The 14502-nt window shown below is 43.3% G+C and overlaps 1 protein-coding gene across 3 annotated transcripts in view; it reads right to left on the bottom strand.

The window, feature by feature from the left end:
• The window catches only part of RASAL1 (RAS protein activator like 1), a 162234-nt gene that overhangs the window by 116855 nt on the left and 30877 nt on the right, over nt 1–14502 (bottom strand). For all 3 annotated transcript variants that reach the window (XM_040351928.1, XM_040351929.1, XM_040351930.1), the window contains exon 2: nt 4289–4345. In XM_040351928.1, the coding sequence (XP_040207862.1) occupies nt 4289–4345 (57 nt within the window). The remainder of the gene's footprint in view (nt 1–4288; nt 4346–14502) is intronic.

Genomic DNA, 14502 nt, shown 5'->3' with positions numbered 1-14502 from the left:
AAGGCCCATACAAAAAAGAAAAAACACAGGCGAGATAACACAGTCCCCTCAGGAAGGCACCCTTCCCTCTGACAGCGGCAATGTTAGCAATGCAGCAAGGGAAAGGGAGCAGGGAAGGGAGGAGAAGAGGACCCCCAAACCCCAGGAATGCCCAGCCATACCAACCCACCAAAGCGGGAGGGACTGTACTTACCCGTCCAAGCAAGGACTTGCTGACGCATTCCTGACAGAACTACAACCGCAATGGAGGTAGCTGTCAGCCCGGTCCACTGTGAGTGAGACAACACCACAGCCCAGTCATATGTGGACCTCTGAGAAAAGCTCACCGGCCAACCCAGGAGTCATGGGGTATGGCGTGGCAGACCCAGCCTCTTTGCAAAGGTGTGCCCACGCTTGCTGGTCGGACTGAGTAGACTACAAGGATCTATATTATCCAGCCTGTCTCTCAGCCGACAGTTGAAAGAAGATTCTTCAAGAAAAAGTAAAAAAAATAAATAATATAACACATTTCTCCTCAGGGTGCTGGGCCCAAAGGGGGCTTCTCCTTGCTAGGCAGAACGAAACTGAGGTTGCATGCTGCAGTGAGGAGGGCTATGTCTGGAGGGACCGCCACCTGGGCGGGGCTGTTCAACTCTGTTAATTTAACATGTATTTAATTATCCAACATGTTTCTGCCTAGTCCTCTCCTGTAAACAGGGAACATAACCCACTTGTCAAGATTTAAGGAGCTGTGTCCGTCCATGGACGATAAGAGAAACTTTTTTTGCATGGATACATATCCCCTGGGGCAGGACCGAGTGCCCAAACACTTTATGACAATAACTTGCATATTGGCCTTTAAAATTCGCACTTTTGATTTTTGACGTTCGAGTCCCATAGACTTTAATGGTGTTCGAAAGTTTGCGCGAACTTTCGGTCCGTTCGCATGTTCTGCCGCAAACTGAACTGGGGGGGGTGTTCGGCTCATCCCTAGTGTAGTATATAGAGCTAATATTTATTTAAGACAGCAAACGTTAAGGTACTCACATTTAGACAGTTAAAACTGGATAAAACAAAAAATAGTAAGCTTGCAGCCATATCGTCACTTTCGGTGTCCGTATGTTCCAAAACATACGGACACCAGAAGTAACGTTAGGCCGTAAGCTTGCTGCTAGTTTTTGTTTGCATGCACTGTATACCCAGTTCACAGGTTCTTACCCAGATCTATCGTTTTTGTATGTACTTGCTATAATCTGCAGTGATGAACCACGCCAGCTTATTTCTATTCTTTACAACACAGGTGTCAAACACAAGGCCCGCGGGCCGAATCTGGCTCTCAAGGCCATTTTATGTGGCCCTCACACCTCTCCTGCAGCTTCAGGAGAGCTCCAGCCCTCCTCTGGTCCTCCTCCAGACCCTTACTTTCTGCGTTTAAGCAATGCATCCAGCTTCTTCCCAGCAGCAGCATAAGGAAAGGGGGTGCACTGTAATGTAAGGGAGAGTGGGGCACTCAACTTCTGATGGTGGGTTGGCTTTTAACATCCAATGTAAAGGGAGAGGATGCGCTGGACATCTAATCTTACAGATACAACCGGCCTTTTTGAGGGCAATCATAATGCTGATGCGGCCCACAATGAAATTGAGTTTGATACCCCTGCTTTACAATATAATTATTACTCCGGCTACCACTAAACTTGCCTACTCAGTTAAAAACAAATGGGATCATGATGTTGGGGAACTGAATGATTAGGACTGGGGCAAAGTTCTAGCAACTTGTGTCCCCCAAAATGTTGGATAGGCTGACGCAAGTCTTCATCATACACAGGGGATATTTCACACTGCACCGGAAAGTAAAATTCTGTCCCACATATAGTCCCATGTACCCCAGATCTCTGACCTTCGCGGGCACGTTTGGCCACCTATTTTGGCAATGGCCCCGTATTCAAGGATATTGGTCACAGATTTTTCAATTTCTGCATGATCAAATGGGCTTCCTCCTATCCCTAGATCCCAGGCAATGCCTGTTGGGTATTTTTCCTGATACCGACATAGACAAACACACTCTTAGATTCCTTCATGAAACTATTTGTGGCAAGAAAGATCATAGCTCGCAACTGGATTCAGGCATCAGTTCCCACATTGGTAATTTTATTAGGTCATACCTTCCTATTATTATTATGCATGATTACTCTGTATACTTTTGCATAAAACTCAATAAAGTTTGTTTTGCTAAAAAAAATAAAAAAAAGGAAGTAGTGGTGAATGTACAGCTTGAATAACCGTGTAAATTTGCTGTGCCCTCAAAATAATTCAGCACATAGTCATTAATGTCTAAACCACTGGCAAAAAAAGTGAGTACACCCCTAAATGAAAATGTCCAAATTGGGGCCAATTAGCCATTTTCCCTCCATGGTGTCATGTGACTCGTGTGAATGGGTAGCAGGCGAGTTAAATTTGGTGTTATGGCTCTCACTACCTCATACTGGTCACTGGAAGTTCAACATGGCACCTCATGGCAAAGAACTCTGAGGATCTGAAGAAAAAAAAATGTTGCTCTGCATATAGATGGTCTAGGCTATAAGAAGATTGCCAAGACCCTGAAACTGAGCTGCAGCACAGTGGCCAAGACCATACAGCGGTTTAACAGGACAGGTTCCACTCAGAACAGGCCTCGCCATGGTTGAGCAAAGAATTTGAGTGCACGTGCTCAGCGTCATATCTAGAGATTGTCTTTAGGAAATAGATATATGAGAGCTGCCAGTATTATTGCAGAGTTTGAAGGGGTGGGGGGTCAGCCTGTCAGTGCTCAGACCATACGCCGCACACTGCACCAAATTGGTCTGCATGGCTGTTGTTCCAGAAGGAAGCCAACCAGACTAAGGACATGGATTACTGGAACCATGTCCTGTGGTCTGATGAGACCAAGATAAATTTATTTGGTTTAGATGGTGTCAAGCGTGTGTGGTGGCAACCAGGTGAGGAGTACAAAGGCCAGTGTGTCAAGCATGGTGGTTGGAGTGTTATGGTCTGGGGGTGCATGAGTGCTGCCGGCACTGGGGAGCTACAGTTCATTGAGGGAACCATGAATGCCAACATTTACTGGGACATACTGAAGCAGACAGAGCATGATCCCCTCCCTTTGGAGACTGGGTCGTAGGGAAGTATTCCAACATGATAACGACCCTAAACACACTTCCAAGATGACCACTGCCTTGCTAAAGAAGCCGAGGATAAAGGTGATTGACTGGCCAAGCAGGTCTGCAGACCTAAATCCTATTGAGCATCTGTTGGGCATCCTCAAATGGAAGGTGGAGGAGCACAAGGTCTATTACATCCACCAGCTCCATGAAGTCGTCATGGAGGAGTAAAAAAGAGTACTCTAGTGGCAACCTGTGAAGCTCTGGTGAACTCCATGCCCAAGTGGGTTAAGGCAGTGCTGGGAAATAATGGTGGCCACACAAAATATTGACACTTTGGGCCCAATTTGGACATTTTTCACTTTGGGTTATACTCACTTTTGTTGCCTATGGTTTAGACATTAATGGCTGTGTGTTGAGTTATTTTGAGGGGAGTACCAACGTTTGTGACATACTGTATATTATTGTTAGGCGCATTTAATGAATTCATTTTGCCATTATATTGGGTGTAGCACAGTTGTTTTTTGTTGTTGGTTTCAGTTGTAGGGGTGGTTGCCATTTCTTTGTACTGTTGGTTAATTGGTGAAGGGACACACTAGAAAATGTTGCTGCCGCCATTGAGCTATTGCTGGGTTTCCAGTGTTAGGAGTGCAGTACATTGGGGTGCCGTGACGGGGCTGCTGCAGCTTACGCATATATTTACAAAATGTGTGCAAACTAAATCCCTTGTTTTTATTAGGCAGGGTTAATTTTTTTATTTTTTTGCAGGCTAGCTGCCATTGAGTTAGTGGAGTGATATTGTTCTTGACAGGAAGTAAGGAGAAAACCACCAAATGGGGTCACAGACAGTAGTAAAGGTCTGACATGGGTATAAATCTATCTATCTATCTATCTATCTATCTATCTATCTATACACTAGAAAAAAGAAAAAAAAAACGCCCACAAGTTTAGGCTGCAGCTGGGCTTTAAGCGGTTTTCCGTAAAATGCTGTGGGATACATCAGTGCTATGCAGATTTAAAAAAAAAATTATAAAAAAAAGTTTTTTTTACAGAAATGCAGGTCCACATTAGGGGCACTCGCTATACGCCGTAGCGCGCAATACCCCGATAAATACGGTACATATTTTGATTCACCAAAACAATAGTATTTCAGAATCTTTGTTTTAACTCACCGTGCCACAACTTCATTATCGACCTTGACTATGCAGTATGGGTCACTGGTGCCTGACCTTTGGGAGGAAGAAAAAAAAAGGATCAAATATTCAGTTGCAATGGCTACATACTGTCCAGCTTAGTTACTTTTTAACAATTCTTATCACTTTTAACTCAATTTAGTCATTGCTGAACTATCTGCTACATTGACAAATCGGCACAACAGAAACTCAGTACTGTCAACCCTTTGTGCCCATAGATATTTATTGACAGTCTCCTAAACTGATCCAGGGAACCTTCAGACAAAGGATTTTGGGGAAAAGGCAATCAAATGTCAGCTTAAAAAACTGCTGGATATTGTTACCTTCATGAATTGTGCTTACCCCTGCTTAGTCAAACTATAAAAACGATTGTAACCTGATCATTTTAGTTTATGGTCATCAAAAGATTCTGAGGTCAATTCAATTAGAGTAAAATACTGCATGCCAATTTTTTTTTTGTAATAATGTTGGCTTTTTTGTTTACATTCTGAGGTCAGCAATGGATCCCCGCTGACAGCAGATGAGTCATGGTTGTTAGGAGACCGGTGGGTGCAGACCCTTTAACCTCTTGGCACCAGCTGCACAGTCCCGCGGGCGATGTCACAAAGCTTAGGACCGGGCCGGCGGCGCGCTCGCGAACCCCACAGCTGGGCTTAAAGCGACACTTACAGGTACGTGATTGTGCCCAGCCGTGCCATTCTGCTGACGTATATCGGCGTGAAGGGGTCATTAAGTGGTTAAATAACCAAAATATTATAATTGATAAATGAATGTGCAAATATGCAAATAGACTGACTGAAAGATAAAAATCGCTATAAATGCTAAGATAAGGTGCATTCAAAGGTGTACTGAATGAATGTGCAAACAGTGCAGATAAGGTGACTCAGGTGCATAAATAAAATCACAACGTAAAGATAATAGTAAATGCAGTCGCAGAGGAAATCACAGGATGGCGTTATGCTCCAATCAAAATGAATGACTGGACATAACTGATATACAACAATGATGGATGAATAAAACAGTGAACAGAATAAGAGTGCAAATACATACAAATAGGTGACTGTATAATGTAAGTAAAATCACATCATATGAATGGTGAATGGAACCGCAAGATTGTCCAATTGTTACCAAGTGTAAATGGTGCAACTGCGACTCAGTCCAAGAGGTGAAGAAATTGCAAGGTGCAAGTAGAGTGCTGGGTGCAGAAATAAAATCTCAACATAAAGCTAATATATGCAGTCGCAGAGGAAATCGCAGGATGGTGTTATGCTCCCATCAACATGAATGACTGAACATAACTGATATACACCAATGATGGATGATGCAACTGCGACTCAGTCCAAGAGGTAATTCAATTTAATCAAAAGAAATTGCAAAGTGCGAGTGAAGTGCTGGGTGCCAAATGACATCAGCAGGTGACAAGGTGACTTGTTGGTGAATCTTCAGTGTATGGTGACACCCGAAGGTGGGCTAGCAAATTACCTTACGGCTGCAAGGTAAGCAGCATTCAATAAAACCAATGGAATCACTTGGGGGTAGAGGGGATAACTCCTATCTGTCCTTCCAGTAGTGTGGCGCCTAGGGGGTTAAGGCTTCCTTCCAGGCTGGGTGGTCAGCAAGGTAAGACAGCTCCAAAGTGTGTCACCAGGCAGGGTAGAGAAAACATCATAGAGGAAGCTCTCTAGTGTAATATGTTTTAAACACTGAGCGGTTTATTCAAACATATAACAAACAGGGTACTCACATTTAAAACAGTAATGCAGTGTATATCAGAAACGAGCAGCGAGCTCACACTGTGCAAACGTCACTTCCGGTGTCCTAGTGTCTGACGCGTATTGTCACTGTCACATGACTTCAATATTTGTCCTTACAGACCGATCACCCTTCCCTTTCTCCCTTTGCTTAATTAACTTTTTTATCACCCCTCTCACCCATCCATCCCCTATTTACTCTTCCCATTATAACCATACTGACCGCCCCATCATTATAGTAGATTTCCCCTCCATTATATTCAAATACATATACATACATACATTATATATATATATATATATATATATATATATATATATATATATATATATAAAATGTTCCTATATCTTATCCCCTACTATTTATTACTAACAGTTTTTTTAATATAATTACCCTCATCCTCCCATCTAAATAGCCACTACTTCCCCCCCCCCCCCGCCCTGGGTCCCTTCCCATTTTAATTACACCATTATTATATTTATTTTTATATTTATTTATTTCTGTTCAGCAACATATGGTGTCTGTTACAGCGTTATGCCTAGTGTGTATCCCGCTCCAGCGCCATATATCTCCAGCCCTCTTATGTCTCCGCCATAAACCCCAGCATTGTGTGGCACATAACAGACTGCTCCGTCCCTTGTAAACACATGTTCCGCCCATCACCTTGCTACTCCCGCCCCAGCCCCTCCCCTTCCCATAATATAAACTTAGCTCCTCACCCCTATCTATCAGCTTGATGAAGGAGCGCGACTGCCACGTCACACGCAGTCTGCACGCTCACGAAACGTGTCGCTTGCCAGTGACGTCACCACTCCTCGCCTGCCCAGACCAACTGCGCTCCAGGCCTCGCTCTGAAGTTCCTCCACTGCGGCCGGCTTCTTTCCATTCATCAGCGGTATGTGATGATTCCCTTGGTTCCAGTGAATGGAGCACCTAAGATGCCAGCATACCAAGAGATTTTGGACAATTTCATGCTCCCAACTTTTTGGGAACAGTTTGTTTTTTTTCCAATATGACTATGCACCAGTGCACAAAGAAAGGTCCATAAAAACATGGATGAGCGAGTTTGGGGTGGAGGAACTGGACTGGCCTGCATAGAGTCCTGACCTCAACCTGATAGAACACCTTTGGGATGAATTAGAGCAGAGACTGCGAGCCAAGCCTTGTTGTCCAACATCAGTGTCTGACCTCAAAAATGCGCTTCTGGAAGAATTGTCAAACATTCCCATAGACACCCTCCTAAACCTTGTGGACAGCCTTCCCAAAAGAGTTGAAGCTGTTATAGCTGCAAAGGTTGGGCCAACTCAAAATTTAACCCTACGGACTAAGACTGGGATGCCATTAAAATTCATGTGCGTGTCCCAATACATTTGACAATATAAAGTAAATAAAAAAAAAGTCAACAATTTCTATGGGTTGTACTTATTTTTCACATGACTGTACACAAGCGATTGTGTTGCAGTAGACTGGAAAAAAAATCCAATCCTGCACACGTCACATTTTGGTATTCAAATTTATTCATAGTGTTTTTTAAAACCACAAACAATGGATCTCAAAGCCCCACTTTGGGCAAGAACTATGGTTTCTCCAAACCTCCCTTTCACCCCCTCTGACCCACTCCCCCCCCCCCTTACCTGGTAAAACCATTTATACGCAAGTGCCCTGTACAGTTCCTCTCTGCTGCCAGTTCCAGTGAGAGAGACCTTTAATTCCAGCACTGTGATGGTGCCCGAGACCACCAGTCCTCTGCCATCTCTCTTGTTTTGAGGTCAGTCTCTTTTCTCTCCTGAGGGGACCCACCACTGACCACCCAATAGGAAATGGCCATGTCTAGGTGACAGTTATGTGGACATCCAAAAGGAGTAAGTAAACAGAAGAGAAGACTTGAACTGGCAAAATCATGACCATTACCTTAAAAATAAAAAAGGGCAAGCAGCCCAAAACATTTGATGGAGGGGGGATTATGGTGTGGGGTTAATTTACAGGGGCTGGGCTTGGTCCCTTACTTTCATTGAAGGGAACTCTTAAAGCATCAGCAAACCAAGAGATTTTGGACAATTTCATGCTCCCAACTTTGTGGGAACAGTTTGGGGTTGGCCCCTCCCTGTTTTAAATAACTGCGCACCAGTGTACAGCAGTGGCGGGTGGTGCCAAATATTTTGAAGGGCAGCAAACCAACGCCAACCCCCCCCCCCCCATGGGAACATGGATGGGAAGGTGGAGATACCCGAAACCTGCCCTTCCCTGCTTTCTGATTGGCTGGGAAGACACTCAGGAAGACAAAAGCAAGAATTATTTCGCTATTGTCACACAACTGGGTGGGCTTAGGCCACAGTGCTCTGCGCCCCGAGCCCACTCTTTTTAAAGAAATTAAAGCCTGCATGTAGATTAGGGGCCGAGTGCATGGATTAGGAGGGAACCCCTGCTCCCCGTATGGACAGGCCACCACTGGTGAACAGCCTTCCTAAAAGAGTTGAAGCAGTTACAGCTGCAAAGGTTGGGCCAACTCAATAGTGAACCCTACGGACTAAGACTGGGATGCCATTAAAATGTATGTGCGTGTAAAGGCAGGCGTCCAATATTTTTGACAATATAGTGTGTCTTTGTTTCATAATGCATCAAAGGTAAACAGAAAAAAGTTGCAACATGTAATGATTGGCGAAACAAATACAGCTGCTCACAGGTGATAAAATTGGTAACACTCCAATGTTGCTTCTGTGAGGTGGGGTGCACGCCCTGTCACTACAGCAGAAAACATGGAACAGAGAATCTTCGGATCTGCAGCACACCCCCACAGAGAGTAAAGTAGAAAAGTCTTTATTAAAGCATAAATATTAAAAGCACTGGATGAGTACAGGCAGGGGAAATGCAGGTAGGTTGACGTGTTTCACACTATAGACATGCTTTGTCAAAACCACAGATGTAATGATTGGCAATGTGATAAATTCTCCCCACACCAAGCTGTGTATGGTTGACTTTCTGCTGCACAAAATAATAACCTTTTTATGAGTCATTAATCACATTATCAGCAACATCCCATTACCATTCACACAAAAAACATACAGTAAACAATTACAATATATATATTTATTTATCCTTCGGCTGTTATTCATGTATTATTAATTAGAATTCTAGCCTGCAGTTCATTAAGACAGAGTTAAGGACAGGTAGGTGACTTTAGAAAGCACAGCATTTCTGTCAAATGTTCTGCATAGGTTAAAAATGTATCCATTTTGTATGTCAGATACTTGATGTATAGGAAGCAATGAGATGGCACTTTGTAGTAAAGGGCAACAGGAATTTAGAAGCCTCAAAGCTCACCAACCAAAATCACCAGCTCTTGAAATAACATGCTACCTGCAGTAGCAACTCACAAGTGTGAACATTAAAGTGGTTGTATAGTCTTTTTTTGTACTTTTACCTACAGGTAAGCCTATAATAAGGCTTACCTGTAGGTGAAAAAAAATATCTCCTAAACCTTTACAGTTTAGGAGATATTTGCCTCGCAATGAGCCGCTGACTGCAGCACAGGGGATTCTCAGCTGACGGCTCGGCAGACGCCGGACCTTGCCGGAAAGAAGTCTCCCGCGCGCAAGCGCGGGGGTGACGACATTACGGCTCCAGCCACTCACAGCACTGGAGCCGCGATACCCGGAAGACACGCCGAGGCAACATGTCAGCTACCTCGGCGTGGACCAAGTAAGTTATATTTTTTATATATAGAATTATTTCCCCCCTTTTTTTGGTTCATTAGTAATTATAATATTTTACATATTATTACAGTCTGTTGCTGCTACATATACATGATGTGGCTCCAGTAACTGGAGTAATAACATATATCAATCATTGCACATTTTATGCATGTTCACATATATATTTACCAATTGAAGTTAGGGGTTATTTGCACATATATATATTACATTCAGCTCCACTTTTTATACTTATGTTTTTTGGTGTGCTTTTTCAGTGAGAGTATTGTTAGGCTACCCTCATGTGTACATGTGATAACACTTATTGATTCACTTCTGGGAGTTCCTTTCATTAATTGGTTCTCACTTGCAAGTGGTCATTATTGATCACATGTCTTTTGTAGAGATCACATATATTTGAAGTGTGTTTTATTTGCATGTTAGCCATGACTAAGCACTGATCTATAGTGTGAAACGCGTAGGCTGCTATCCCCATTTTTGCTGTATTTTGTAGTTTTATAATAAAGACAACCTAAAAGTTTTTTTGGAGTGCGGCTGTCCATTTCATAGCCTCTACATTTTGCCTTGTGCATTTCCGGCACCCTTGATCTCCTGAGAAGTCATTGATTGTTCAGCATACCCACCTGGAGCGGTAACTTCCTTGTCCTAAGTTACCAATGCCTCGTTCTAAGGTAAGTATTTCATAATGAGCTAGTATGCGATGCTTACTAGCTCATTATGCCTTTTGCCTTACAGGTGACAAAAAAAACATTTCTGGGACTATACAACCGCTTTAAGTAATCGCATACAAAATGAAAATGGAATTTTGTTTCCAGTCCTCTCAAAATGTGTTAGATCATCTACATCTTTGCCTGTCTCTACACCTCCTCTGCCTCCCACCAGCTATCATCAGCTGTTTTTTTAATTAGGATTTCTAATTAAATAATGAGTGCTGATGAGGACAAGGAGAGAGAGTGGGTGAGTGAGGAAAGAAAGGGAGGACCCATCTGGATGTATAAAATGCAGAGTTTTGGCATACAGATCATTCTGTTAGCAGTTCCCTGCAGGGAGGTTCTGTCTGGGGGAATTAAAAACTGTGTTTAAATAAGCATTTTATTTGATAAATGTTCATATAAAGAAGACAAAAAAACAAGTATATCCTACATGTTTACCATCTTGTTGCTTGTTTTGTCGTCTTGGACTATTTTTCCATCACCATCTGGTGGCAGTGTATGAAGAAAAACATACATACCAAGATAGGCATCTCTTGCATAATTGATTTAGCTAGTCAAGATTACTTTATAACCTTGGTAACATTGATAGAATGGGGTTTTAAAATGAGTGATAACAAAATAGAACGCGTGTTACTCTTAATATAGATAAAAAGAATGTGCATACTGTATATGCAGTAGGGATGTCCCAAGGCATACAAAATTAGCGCCTTCAAAAATAATTAAATGAGCGACACTGCGTATGCTTGAGATACAAAATCTGAATTACAATGGTATTCCCAGAACACTAGGTTACTGGTGACAAAAGGAAACACTTTAGCATGGCCTGGTGTACGCAAGTAAAAGTTGCGAGCTCTGTATGCTTGAATGGAGTATACCTGCATAAAGAAGTGCATGTCTGTTTTGCTGAAATTGATAAATGTTCAGAGTCCATTCTGTTCCTCATTTCTACTCAAAGGTGGTTGGAGCTGTATTAGTGCACTTACAACAAAAACCTGATACTTTTTTTTAAGGCGCATTACCAATTACATTTTCAGCACAGGCTTTCAGGGTGTTTCCTTCTTCTCAATCCAAGCACTACATCTTGGAGTAGGAAGAAATAAATATCCCAAAACTTCTCCTGAAAATGTAAAGGGTCCTGCAACTCAAAACACTATTGGACAGTACTCAGTATTCACGCAAATAAACGGTTACCGATTTTTAATGTAAACAACCAGATCTTTAGTTAATAAACATAGCAGTACCGTGAGCATGATCATAAACACAGATGGGTGAGATCTGTCTACCCATGGACTCCAGGAAAAGCTTGTTACAGCGAGTACAAAAATCAAATTTACTTTTGTGTCCATTAAGGGACACAATAAGTCTTAAACCTTTGGGATGTCCCAGTGCAGTCCAACTAAGGGGTGGGCAACAGTACACATTGCATCAGATGAGGCCTGAAGATCCACCGGGTAGAACTTAAAGAACATGTGATCAGAAGACCAAATGACAGCCTTAAAAAGCTGATGGGTTCAAAGGGCATTTTTTGAAGTGTCAATAGAACCAAAATAATGTCCCTCGGAGTCACAGGAGAAGGACAGGGAAGCCACATGGGGGCAACCTAAACAAAGGCCTTAACTACTTCCCACCCAAGGACATCCTTAGGTTGAAGTGGTAATATCTGAATGATGCCTGCAGCATATATTACACACACACACACATTATATATATATATATATATATATATATATATATATATATATATATATGTGTGTATCACACATACACACAGTGGGGAGAACGAGTACTTGATACACTGCCGATTTTCCTACTTACAAAACACGTAGAGGTTGCTGGGGCCATGTATCGCTAGATCTTGGCCCCATCCATCCTCCCCTCAAGACGGTGCAGTTGTCCTGTCCCCTTTGCAGAAAATGATCCCCAAAGAATGATGTTTCCACCTCTATGCTTCACAGTTGGGATGGTGTTCTTGGGTTGTACTCATCCTCCTCCTTCCTTCAAACACGGCAAGTGGAGTTTAGACCAAAAAGCTCTATTTTTTAGCTCAGAATTTGAATCGGGCTATCATTTTTTCACTGATCCGATCTTGGATACCCTGGCTTGGCACCTCCGCCTGACATGCGTCTCCTGTCCTCCAAACGCACCCGCAGCCGACAGACTCGGCATAACCAGCCCATAACCCCCCAATTGTGAGGCAAACCACCCAGGTGTTGAGGGTTAAACATGCAGAGCATAAAACTGTTTATTATTAGGTACGTCGGTTCATTTAAGCGGGATAGCGGGCGCACGCACGCTGCACTGTGGGGGGGGGGGCCATGCTCGTGACTGGTGGTCACAACCGGCCGGCCACGAGTGATAGTGGACACAAGAGGCAGAACAAGGACGTGTGTGTCCTCTCAGAACACACACGCCTGTTCTGTTCTGAGAGGAGGTGCAGATTGCGAGTTCCAATAAGCTGGGAACCACGATCTGTCATCTCCTATAGTGAGTCTCCTCCCCCTAAAGTTAGAACACACAATCAGGGAACACAATTAACCCCTTGAGCGCCCCTAGTGTTAACCCCTTCCCTGCCAGTGACATTTACACAATAATCAGTGCATTTTTATAGCACTAATCGCTGTAGTGCCGGCAATGACACCGTCCCAATTGGTGCGGAGCTGCACCGATTTCAAAAGGTAATTTCTGTAGTACTTTTTGCACTTTCGGCACGCGATTTACATTGACATCTGTGCAGAAACCTGCACAGATGTCTCTGTAATCGCTGCCGAAATCGGGACTACCAGCGGGAGTGAAATTGTGCGAGTGCAGCTGAACTCACACAGCTTCATTCCTGCAGCCCTTGTGTAAACCTGGGCTTACTGACACTTCCGCAACTCTCAGAAATGCCGGAGACAAAAGTACTCCAATATGGGCCTTTTCACACAGGCTGTCCGATCAGTTCCGCCTGTCCTGACCTGATCGAACCCTCTATTCGCCCGTATGGAGCAGCGGATGTCCATTGACATGCGCTATCTGATCCGATCCTGTCCACAAAATCCAGGACAGATGGTGGTCCTATTTTCTTTACGTCTGGCGGATTGGATGAAAACGGACTAGCGGAACTCAGGACTGTGTCTGTCTCTGCTCTGCACAGTGAGTGGAGACAGACCTGTCATCCACCTGCTCAGCAGGGCACTAAGCAAGCGGATTCCATCCAATGGAGGCACCCGTGTAAAAGGGGCCCAAGTGTTTTCCATCCCCCTTTTTTCTTTTTTACATTCAGTGATGGTTCACACTAGCACACTCTGTGAGATCGCGTCTGATTCACACCACACTGCAGTGCCAATTACATGCGATGTCCGTGCGATGCAATTTCAGCCATTCAGAAATTCTTTTTGAACCCATTAAACTCTGTATACGGTACAAGGGATGTTACTTACGATCAATGCTATGTGTTGCTTTTGCTGTCTCCTCCAAATCCCCCAAGAAAGCACAATCTTTCAGTGTAGCAGGGGTCAATGGCACCAACAGAGCTTCGACAAGCACTCATCAAGAGTGCCCGAGGCTATGCCCATCCCACTAGTTCCTCCATTTATAGAAGTTGGTAGTACAGGTTGGAGGTGAATGGGGGGGGGTTAACCTTTCAATCATCCACTCGCCATTTATAGACCCTCTTTTTATTAATCTCAGCTATATATAATAAAACCTCTATGAATGGAAAAGCCGGCACTCTTAAAGGGGTTGTAAAGGTTCATTTTTTTTTTCTAAATAGGTTCCTTTAAGCTAGTGCATTGTGCACTTACCCTTTCCTTCGATTTCCCTTCTAAATGTTTATTTTCTTTGTCTTAATTTCACACTTCCTATTTCTCCTCAGTAAACTTGCCACCGTCATCTGAGCGGTGGTTAGTCAGCCAGAACAGCTTACTGAACAGCTTACTGAGGAGTAACAGGAAGTGAGAAATTCAGACAAAGAAAAAAAACATTTAGAAGGGAAATCAAAGGAAAAGTTAAGTGAACCAACAATGCACTAGCTTAAAGA

The sequence above is a fragment of the Rana temporaria genome, chromosome 1, assembly GCF_905171775.1.
Source record: "Rana temporaria chromosome 1, aRanTem1.1, whole genome shotgun sequence".
Classification (NCBI taxonomy): Eukaryota; Metazoa; Chordata; class Amphibia; order Anura; family Ranidae; genus Rana; species Rana temporaria.
The sequence above is the reverse complement of the archived record's forward strand: the minus strand, read 5'-3'. Positions and strand labels throughout refer to the sequence as shown.